Source organism: Pempheris klunzingeri, chromosome 12 (genome assembly GCF_042242105.1).
Source record: "Pempheris klunzingeri isolate RE-2024b chromosome 12, fPemKlu1.hap1, whole genome shotgun sequence".
Taxonomy (NCBI): domain Eukaryota; kingdom Metazoa; phylum Chordata; class Actinopteri; order Acropomatiformes; family Pempheridae; genus Pempheris; species Pempheris klunzingeri.
Window position 1 is genome coordinate 14,622,089 of NC_092023.1, and position 11,865 is coordinate 14,633,953.

Here is an 11,865-nt window from a genome sequence, read left to right on the forward strand (position 1 = left end):
TAATGGTTGTCTCAATACTCTGTTCTATCTCCGCTGGGTTTACATGTTATATATTCTTTTGGGTAACTATCAACTTTGTTTGTCATGGAGGGATCATTGAAAGAAAAAATGTTCTACTACTGTAAAAACCACCATGGACATAAAGCCAGCCCCCAAGTACTACATAACTTTGCGTTTTGGCATAAAAATAAAATCTTTAAAATTATCCAGAAAGGCTTCACTTAAAAGATAAAGAATACTCACACATTCAGTAAATGTTTCAATATAGTACATCTTTATTCACAAGCAAAACCTCACCAACATCACCTGCAGTAATTAAAATTTGGACTGATTTAGTGCATTTAGCTAACATAAATCTTTATGTGCATGTGTCTGTATGTGTTCGTGAAAGAGAGAGAGAGCAAACTCAATAAGTGATGCAGTGTTAATGTGTAGCACAAGCAGTGTGTTAATGGGATCAGAGGAGCAGCAGTGAGAAGGAGGGAAAAACTGGTTATTGTGAGGACAAGGAGATGAAGGTGAGCGAAGGTAGCTATCGGGAGACGGAGTCGGGACTGGGCGCTTCCTTTTTGTGGTCACATGACAAATCTGAGAAAAGAGGGAGAGAGTGGGGGAGGATGAAAGAGGAGAGAAAGTTGAAAGATCACGCAAAGCCGCAAGAGAGGGAGAAACAGAGGAGTTAGTGCTGTTAGTGGTAAAGAAATGTACAAAACAAAGGAAAGGGTGTAACTGAGAGTGTGTGTGTGTGTGTGTGTTTCTTTTTCAAAGATTGTAGATGTACTCAAATTTCATATTTTTAGCTTTTACTGCACAGTCTTGTTGAATTGAAATAAATTTCAGAGGGAAATATATTTTTTACTCCACTACAATTATTTTCCAGCTTTAGTTGCTTTACATATTAAAATTTCTATGAATTGTGTATAAAATATGACATTTTATTATAAATTAATGTACCAAACAGTTTATTCAATAATGGCTGAAACAATTAATTAATTAATTAATCAAGTAGTTGGCAACTAATCCATCCTTTTTAAAAGTATTTTTTCTTGTAAAACATCTCATGTTTTCAACTTCTCAACTGTGAAGATTTGCTGCTTTTACTTTAAATCATTAAATTCAGTTTTAATGAATTTCAAATTTGCACTGTTGGTTGACTGAGTGAGCATTGTGAAGGTGTCACTTTAGGCTCTGGGTCATTTTGTTGGCATCTCTCTCTGTTTTCAGAGTTTTTACAAACTCAACATTCAATCGATTAATGGAGAAAATAATTACTCGATTAGGTTCATTCAAATCAAGCTCCACCTCAGCCAATTAATGTATATAATATTATTACAGTCACAGTACCTATACTTTAATAGTTCAAGTACGTTTTTCCTGATTGTACTCGCATACCTTTACTGTAGTAACATTGGTATGTTTTGTGGGTGTAGTTGTGAAAAATGATGCGGCCGTTGCATGTTATTCTGTAAAACTTTGTCAGTGATAAATGAGGACTGTACGTGTGTTAGGTGTGTGCAAGGCTACCAGAATACTCCAAATAAATTCTCTCTATAATCCACAACTAACAGACAAACAGTATTGTGGTCTTGGTTGCTTGTTGCGTATTTTTGTCTCACTTCCATGTAACAACTCAAATTGTTTTCCCTATGTATCGTCTTTAGTTGTAGCACTTAGGTAAATTTAACATAAAGCACAACATTTAAGTTATTTTGGAGTATCCCTCAGGCCAAAATGTGTAAATTTGTCTGTCCAAAAACAGTTTACCCCCTGAACTGTTGCTCTCTGCTACTCCTCTTTCCTGATTGGCTAACAGCAGACTCGCCTCATTCCCATTGGCTTCCTCTGGCCCATTGTGATTGGCCCATAGGGAAGCGGTGGCATAGAGCTGTGCTGTGATTGGACTCAGCTGGTCGTCTGTCTCACTGAGCCCCGCCCCCAGAAGGTGTTGCTCCATCCCCAGCTGAAGCTCTGAGGAGAGAAGAGCGCCTCTAGTGGAGAGATGCTTCAACTACACACATGTCGCAATAGAGCGGAAAAACTCAAAGTAACGAAAGTAAAATTTGTTATTCAAAAATTAGGACTAAATTAGAAAACTAGAAGTTATAAAAAAAATAGTTCGGTAACTTTCCCTGACATCTTGTAGAAACCATAAATATCCCGCTCAATCAGGAGTTTCGGGGGACGGAGTGACAGAAATCTGTCTCTCTTGTCAGTGTTTATCAGTGTGTTAAGGGAAGATGGTTGATTTACTACATAAAATCTTCTGCTATGAAACTCCAGTGTTGTTCCACGGTAAATATCCACAGTTATCCAAGGGAATGACATAACAAAAAAGAGCCATAACTTGATCCACAAGGTCGATGAGCTACTATGAGCCTATAAACTCAACTAGTTCCTCTGTTGTTATATGCAGTTTGATTTGTAGATGTCATCCCACTCCCCACGTCATGAGCCAGCAAAGACTAAATATTAACATAAATGTTACTAAAGTGTGCTTAAAAATGAAATGAAAGGCCTTATATGTTTAAATTAAAACAGAATTTCTCCATCAACTCACTGTAAACCCACAGTGTGAGAATAAAACCCAATTAGATTAATAAATAAAACGTTTTTTTTCTGGTCCAACAGTATGTAAATGCAAGCATTTGGTGCGCAGGCAATTCCTCATGAGGTTATCAGCTAACTGGCCTACACACTCACATACACACACACGCACAGAAGCGATCAATAAAAGAAAAGCTTTTACTGTCTCCACTTCCTGGAACAAGCTCAGTGCTGCACTCACTGGCGGAGAGCTCAGCACACATACTCATACCCACTATGTTTATCTTCCTTTCCTATTTCACCTCAAACCTGGACCTTTCCCTACACACTCATTAAAAAAGGGGTTTTCTGTCTCCTGTATTTGAAGTCAAACAGAGATTATGAAGACCTTCTCATAACTGTTGTGCTAAAGAGTAAAGAGCTGTAGCAGCACTGCTCCTTCTGGCCCCATAATTGTTTTATAAATTATTCAGGACAGGCGATAATAAGAAAATGACAGTGTTTCAGAGATAAAAGCCATCAGACAGGTGCTCTTTCTTTGGACATAGTGTAGATGAAAGCTGAGCTGTGCTGTGAAGTAAAGAAGCTACTGCTGCTCAGACGATCCTACAGTGTTTACTATTGTTATTGCAAACACAGTACAATCTACAACTATTATAACTTGTATATCCTGCTCACCCAAAAGTAAACAAACACACACACACTTCTACTAACACTCCTACTACCACTACCAATAAAATATAATATAATAGTAATAATAAAAAAAGTAATTATATACCATAAAACCAACTATCTCCACTGTTATCAGAGAAAGGCTTCTGTGCTTGGTACGAAAAGTTCTGCTGTTGCATGTTTTTAGTAGCACAAGCCAGTCAGACGTGTGTGGACTCAATATATCGAAGCTTCATCTTGTAATATCTTGAAATGTTGGATTTTTCTCCAGTGGTAGTGTTGGAAAACCTACACACGCTTATACCCTTTAAAATTTCCTATAGTTCATTTCAAAATCAACACGGTTGTTTTAAAGGCACAATCTGTAATGTTTTGACTTCATAAATTACAAATATACTCACACAGGTGAAGAGAGTTTGACTTAATGATAGAAAATTTGCATTTCTCGTTTGAATTATTGCCGTCGCAAACTAAGTTAAGAGTTTGTGGTCTCAGTCACTAGTTTCAAGTCTTCTTCAACACAGCATGATGTTCGTTTTGTAGATTTTGGTCCCATTTAGAGGAAAAACGACAAAGCAGAGCATGTTCTGGGGACTACTTCGCGACTAAGTCAGAGGACGATCATGCCTTAACCTAACCAATCAGATGTGGAGGGCTTCGCAGAATGAACGTCACTTCTTTTTTCAAAACTAAGATGGTGACGGCCAAAGTGCTTAATTCGAGGCTATTGACTACGTCCTCTTCGTATATGTAGTCAATGATCATGACGTACGTGAATCATGTGACTTAAACGTCCGGTGAAAAGATAAAATCAGATCTTTCTTTTTTTTACTGGGGGTTAACGGGCTTTAAAATATATTTCTCCCTAATATTGTAACACTGAACAAAAAGCCCATGAGCCACCTTGAGGCTCAATCCATGGAAACCAAACCAATCCGAAGTAACCGTTGTTCCTCCCCCACTCCCATCTCCCTGCCAGCTGAGCCTCCTGATCCGACACTGAAAAATACTGAAGCCTAAAGAAACAGAAGTGGGAGTAAAACCAGAAATAGCCACAGATGACAGAGAAAGACAAACGGTGTATAATAAAGCAAAACAAAGAAACAAATAGAACTTCCATACAAAAAGAAAACATAGATACAGCTGCCAGAAAACTGCCACAGCAGGACATTACAGACCTTAAAGTACATACATTCATACTGAAGTGTGCAGTAATTTTATGGCTATGAACAAAGAACATACATTCACATACATATACTGAATGTAAAAGCATCTACAAGAAAAAGAACCGATGCATCCCTGTGGAGGGAACTTGTTCAAAACTCAGTTCACATCTTTTTTTTTTAATTGAAGTTTAGCTTTTTAAATAACTTTTTCCAATAAAGTGCTCAGTGTCAGTCCGGTCATGCCTTAACTCAACTCTGACAGCACTTAAATTCAGAAGCACGAGATGCGTCTGTTGCTGATAATCCAGAATGAATAGATCTGTAGTGTGAAAGGCATGAATCTGATTCACTGTGTGCTGCCAAATGTTTATAGTTTGTATTTCAAATTCATATAGTGGCGTCTTTATTGTTTTGACCGTTTTAGAGGCATTTTAATGGGGATTATTTGTAGAAACAAATGTCCCTGTTAAGATTGCAGAGGGACCTGAGATGCACCAAGTAAATCCTCATAATCCTCTCCTTCAGGGGAAATGGATTTCTTCCACTTTCCTTGCACAGAGCACTGTGCAGACATTAGGCACATTTTATAAAATCATGGGAGACCAGGCTTAGCAGTGTCCTGTGTTTACCTTTCATGGTGGGCGGGGCGTAGGTGCTCTGCTTCCTCTGAGAGGCATCTGATGCCTGGAGGATAGAAAGGAAAAAACATATTATACAAGATGTTGACTCACACAGCCTTGTACCAAAAAGAGACAATGAATATATATTTGTACAAAGTAAAAACAGGAGACGGGATCGACCGCGTCATCCTTTCTAATCTCATTATAGTGAAACAACTTCGACTCACCAGACAAACCATCATTTATCTGACAGATTGTCTGGGCCCTGACTCTCTGCTGTGTAAGGGGTAACGTACAGTGAGCGGCGGTCATTATTGCAAAATTTGCAATAATGACCGCCGCTCACTGTCATTACATTACATCACATAATCCATGTTATTACATGACTTTGTACTAAAGTAATCAACAATATGACACAAAATACTGACTTGAAAACACTTTTTGCTTCTGCTATCAGAACTGTGTCCATAGCAACACTCTGCTAGATAGAAATAACAGACCGTAAAATGCAATGATTGACCAGAATCAAGTATTCAACAAAATTGTGTAGTAATAACTGTTTAATGTCTAACCTCAAGAAAATATTGAGGAACTGCACTGAAGACTTTTCTCTGATGTCTGAAATCAATCTGATGTCAAAAAGCTAAATGTCAGCTTGTCGTCAGTGAATATGTTAAAGTCAACATTTCAGCAGGGAGCTTTTATGCATTTTGTTACTTAGTTAGTTCATTTTAACAGGATGCATTAGAGCTTACTACAGATTAGCATGTCTGAGGTTATGTGTCCATGTGTAACCTTGAATTAGAAACTCATTCCCTGAAACTGGTTCAAGTGACTCAAGCAGATTAGTGTTTACCTGCTGGTGTGTTTCCCCACTTCTCCCTGCATCTGTACGTATAAACAACATTTATACAAACCTGTGACTCTCCGCTGGCGCTGTGTTGATCTCCAACATCTGCAGGAGAGACAAGACAGCAGCTTTTAGCTCTTTCTGTTTTTACTGATTTGACACAAGCTCACTTTTATAAGCTGATGGCCCAAATCTGCACGGCAGATGTTTGTTAGCCTCACATTGAGAGCTCAGGGATCTAACAGTGTCACTGGGTCTGGTGCTCTATCACTCTGCTGGTTCAAACCCCTTTGGTCAGGCTGGATAGTGGTCCTTTTAAATGAAGTCTGCCTGTACCCAGTGCAGGAATCACCTTTTTACCACCCGCAGGTGATTACAGTCTTTCAGAGGAGCTGTTACTTGGCCAGATGTTGTCAGAAATTACAACATCTTGCTCAGGAATTAAAGTGTTTTAACTCCCTTTGACTTACTCTCTCGCCACTGTTGTGTTAAAGCCTAAGGCTGGCGATATTCTACATTTTTTTATGAAGAGCAAAAAGTCAGTAAGTCTGTCTCTCAAAACGTCCCAACTCCCTCAGCTTCTTGAAGGCACTCAGCCCTAAGCCCATCGGTTCCAATTGAAGACGTAAATCTATAAAAAACGGCCACAAATATATCTTTTTTCTTTAAATACAAGGGTAAATTTCCTAAAACAGCTGGTCATTGGAGTCAAACAGGAATAAATAGTGGACTATCTTCAGAGGCGGATTAATCCACATTTGGTGCTCCAGTGAGTATTTGGGGCAGCAGGGCAGCGTATGTGGGATTGAGTCAAAATAAACTACAAAGTGTGTGTTGTAGTGTTCATGGTGATGAAGGAACACACCACCCAGTGTAACTCCTCCCTCCAGCTCAGTGCCAAACTGTATGAGTTGGAGGAAGATTTTTGGGCTTTTGGAGAAAATAAAACAAAATCAAGGGATGTATCTTTGAGAAAGACTAAACCCCAGAGGTTGCCAATAGAAGTAAAAGTTAAAACTGGATACTGTCAGAAAACATCAGCTTTTATCGAAGACAAAATATCAGTAATTCAGTAACTTAAGACGTAACATCTGTGCTTTTTGTCAGGGCGATCTGATTTGTTTCAAGGCTCAAGAGTGCACAGTCACGTTGTTTTTACAGCTGCCGGCTGTTTTCCACTCTACAGACTGACTGTCAGTGGTATTTTGCCGGGGAAAAATAGGGACATCTCTGAAATTTGATGGTCAAATCAACAATTTTTAAAGCCATTCAATGAAATGAGATGAAAGAGAAAAAATATTCCAAATTCCGGAGGTTGATTTTTATATTTATTTTTAAAATCGAAGATATTGAATTTGTGTCGCACCTGTCCTTGTTTATGTTTCCAGCCTTCCTGCTGTGTTTGATACCAACACTCTTATTCTCTGATTTCTCTGAGAAATAGAAAAAATGGCTGCATGAAAACACCTTGAGTGCCTGCAGAGCTTTATACAACTATATTGGAACCAGACTCACTGAGATGAGCTCGCAAAATGGAATCAGGCCGATTATTCAATCAGTCAGTTCCTGTGTAGAGGGATTTATAAGAGCTGAGAGCCCGCACATACACACACTCACACACGCACTTTAGGCATCCATCAGTCCAGTCTGAACCCTGAGATCACTTACCAAAAGCTGCAGCACAAATCTAATAAAGGTTCCATTATAGCTGCTGCTTTTTAGCTCTCTCCATCTCCGTCTCATCTCCCTCTCTACCTACCTCCCCCCTAAACCTCCCCCACCCCTCTCTCCTCCTTGCTCTCTCTCACCTGTGCCAGGTTGTCTGTAGATCTGCAGAGTGGCAGGAGTTGGTCTTCTGCGACGAATCTGAGGTAAACACACAAACACATGTTTTTGTTGTTGCTCCTTTAGATATTACAGAAAAAAGCCCCCTGAACAGAAACGTTTACGATCGGACTCAAACTCTTCTTTATCCTACTTTGTGTCATTTCCTTCACCTCTGTCCGTTTTAACCCTCCTGTTGGAGTCTGTTGGTTTTATTGCCATATTTCTTAATGTTTTATCTCTAATTGCTTTAATTTGTCTTTTTTAAACAATCTATCAAAAAAACACTTAAGTGATAAAACACTTGGAAAATGTTTCCGACTTGACTACTGTCTAAGTAATTAGGCTGTTAAAAAAAAAACTTCATTGAAAGTACCAACTGGAACTAATTTTTCACTTGAGACTTTGGCCTATTATTCCAAATTACTCTTAAACAATATTATTATCCACTTACAGTTTTAGTACCTAGCTAAAAAGTACAGCTTTCCCACAGACATTACTGTAGCAACTCGGCAAACATTTACTATTATCTACCTCGTTCTTTTAAAAAGTAGGCTGTAAAAAGACATTAACAGACATTAGCATGAGAAACATGACAAGAGTCCCTGTGATTTAGAAATATTTTTTACTGACTATTTCAATATTTCTTACAAGGATCGCAGCCATAATAACTACATTAACCAATTGAGCCAATGTAAATTTTCATTTGAACCCACTGTTCTTTAAGAAAGACAATGTGAGTTTACTGTGCTTGGCTCATGGCGTTCAGACGATGGCAACAACACTGCCACACTGCAGGAATGTAAATGCTCATCGTCATCCTGGAGAGGAGACTGGCTTTACAAGATTGGATCTCATAAAACCATTGCTAAAATTTATCTTTGACTTCTGGAAACACTGACTGTTTCCAACACAGGGGCCTCTCCAAACAGCCACACAGGGGCCCTTATCTGTTGCTGTTTTTTATCAGCTTCCTTAGAAGTGAAGAACTTCCGGTTTCCATCGACTAAACAGCTTATAAAGACGTCAGCAAAGCAAAGACCAGTGTCAAACAGCCAGGCCTTACAGAGGGCTGATTTAACTCCCTGAGGCAATGTTTAACCTTGTATGAAAGAGCAGCTTCTGTTTCTTTTCATTTTGGGCACCACTCAGATCAGTTAAAGGGAAATTACAGCTCAGGTACTTTAACATGTTATTCATCTGTGGGGTTCTGAACGTTTCTGCACATTTGCAGAAATAAACAGAAAAATCAGTCAGTTTCCCAAAATGCCCTTTCGAACCCCTCCCTCCCAGCAACAGAACAGGCGTGAACTTTTTGCAATTGACAGTAAATCATCTGTGACAAAACTCGCTTAAACTGTATCACTTGGCCTTTCTGGATAGTCACATTTACAGCGTTGTTCAGCTACTTGTGAAGTAAATGAGGAAAAGCACATGAGAGAATGCCATTTGAACAACATAAGATTATAATTATTTGAGTAAACGTTTGTTGATTTTCTGACAGTAGCATTAAATGTTTCAGGGGATTCAGAACAAGAAAAACAGATGTATTTTTAGTGCTAAATAGTTTAACAGGGTATTTTAGCGTCACTTGTTCCTTTAATTCTCCATACCACCTGCTCACAAAAACACAAATATTATCCTTTTAAACTATAACAACAATAGACATGAAAACAAAGCAGCCTGCAAAACACGCATGCCACTCAAATGGGTCACATGCAGGGCTGCTCAAATGTGACGGACCAGTTAAATACACATGCTGTCACCCAAATAAGCAAACAGCTGATTTCATAAGACCGGCTTATGCATACATGCTGGCCTTCACCCACACATAGAAAATTCCAGGCAAGACTCACAAGATCACAGATAGAAGCCCCATTCAGCCCTCACAGGGATGAACCCACACCATCCACCCCACTCAGATACACTCACATGTTCGGCGGCCTGTGGGTCCAGCTGTCCCTGCAGCGGAGGTACAGCAAACTGGATCTTCTTCGGACTGCTAGGCTCCATTATTACTGACTGAGAGATAGAAAGAAAGACGGACAGAAAGAGAGAGAGAGAGAGAGGGAGAGAGAGAGAGAGAGAGTGAGTGAATATGTGTGTGTGTCAAGGAGGGAGGGAGTAGAGAGGGAGGGAGTGGTCTTCTCTTGGCCGATGGGGTCCATTATCACTAATTGACAGACTTAGAGTGAGAGAGAGAAAGAATAGTAGCCTTGTCATTGCAGCATTTTCCAAAACATACACTGATGCAGAATGAGGTAGTGTACTAGTGTCAGAAATGTGTACATTACTGGTCTCTTTAAATCTTATGATGCCATCCTGCACTGCAACAACCACAAACACTTGTGCTCACTTCTTTTCAATGTTGTACCAAAAACAGACCCCGACCGCTCTCAGAAGTGTTTATGGGGGCATCAAAGGAACGTCTCTAAAATGGCAAAATTATTTGAATTTGATTTCTTTTTCTTTTTAACTCCAATGAGGTGTTCAATATGCTGTAATTTTTATTGGCCAACACGTAGGTCTGAATAATATTTCTAAGCCCCGTCTACGCAGCCAGCAATAAAATTAGGGCTACTGAAGCCTTACTTCTGTATTTTTTATTGGTTCTGAAGCAGTCCAATATTGTATTGGCCCTATAAATGCTGTAAACAGTCTATAAAATACCCCAGACATTTACATCTTTGGAAAATGTAAACTAAATAAAGCCACTAATTTCCCAGAAAAATGACAGGGGAGATGATGTCAGTGTAAGCTACCACCCAATCTTAGGCATATTTAACAGTATTTCCAAATAATTTTTCAAAGTTAATCAAAAAGTGTCAGATTTGTGAGCCTCTCTGGGATCATATGGGAGAGAAAATGTATATGCTGACGTAGTAATCCAAGCGCAGAGATTACTAAACTGAGATCAGTGTATGGTTTTAACAATCCATGTGCACAAATGAAATTATTATACTACAAATGATTTGGAAGAGCATGACTGCCAGAATATAAAGGGGGGTTGGTTGAGATCATTTCAGGGAAACAAGAACTCGTCATTTAATCTTTGTACTCACTGAGGAAAATGAGATTAATAAAGGTTTCAGAAAAATAGTGACAATACTATAGCCATGTGTCTAGTATGTCCTGTTTGATTGTATCTCACTTTGTTCATGTGTACAGAATCTGCAAGTATATTTGTGTATAAGATCTCTCCGTACACATTTGCAAATAATATGGCCACAATAATATCATCATACTTACCAAGTATTAGATCTTGGAGGTTACATGAATGCAACAAATATAATGTTAAGTAAAAAGAGCTTTTGAAACGAAAATAGTATCAGTTTTTTTCAGTATGTTTTGTTACATATAATTAATGATTTATAAGGAGAAAAACAGATTTTCCATTTGACTGCAAACAAAAACAGAAAGAAAAGTTCTCTTCTTCCTCTTTGTCTCTCTGTGTGTCTGCCATTTGCATTTTCTACCCCCAACTCAAGAACCTGCATCTTTTGCCATCAATGACATCAGAGTATGATGTGTGTGTGTGTGTGTGTGTGTGTGTGTGTGTGTGTGTGTGTGTGTGTGTGTGTGTGTTGGCAGTCATAGTGGAAACACTTTGTCTCAGTGGAGACATCTGGAGAGACTTAGTGGCTACTGTAGGTGGAACAAACCACACATGTATCATACAAAGAGCCTCTTGTTTTTCTTGCAAGTAGTTGGGTGCTGTCCATCGCTGCCCTGTGAAGGTGACACATTAAAGGCTCTGTTGTCTGTAGCAAACAAGCACCTGCATTTTCCACTTGTATCCAGTGGCTGCGACGGTCAACTTCCTCCATTTACGACATGACATTAGTTCCTGTGCACAGGTGTTAAAGATGCATTAGGTAATGTTTTTGTGATACTAATAAATCATTCCCTGTAATTAGACTCGGTCAGTAGTAGATCTAGTACCGATTGCACTGAGAATCAACAACTCTGCACAGCATTAATGGTTTAGTCCCTCTTGCATTTAGATCCTTTTAATTACTAAAAGTCCTAATACCACACTGTGAAAATACACTACATGTACAAGTCCTGCATTAAAAATTTTACTTAAGTTAAAAGTTCAAGAATGTATGTATATATAAGTAAAATTGTGAAAATGTACTCAAAAATACTCAACACAGAAAAGTGTATTGAGTTCATAAGAAGAAGCTTG

General features: G+C 38.8%; 1 protein-coding gene across 1 annotated transcript; it reads right to left on the bottom strand.

Moving 5' to 3' along the window:
• Window positions 1–532: 532 nt before the first annotated feature.
• Window positions 533–9,689, bottom strand: ppp1r1c (protein phosphatase 1, regulatory (inhibitor) subunit 1C). The gene is made up of 6 exons (XM_070841594.1): window positions 9,609–9,689; window positions 7,661–7,718; window positions 5,920–5,957; window positions 5,012–5,066; window positions 1,765–1,968; window positions 533–588 (listed from the first exon to the last, which is right to left on the bottom strand). The coding sequence occupies exons 1-6, from the start codon at window positions 9,687–9,689 to the stop codon at window positions 533–535; spliced, it is 492 nt and encodes a 163-aa protein (XP_070697695.1).
• Window positions 9,690–11,865: the final 2,176 nt, after the last annotated feature.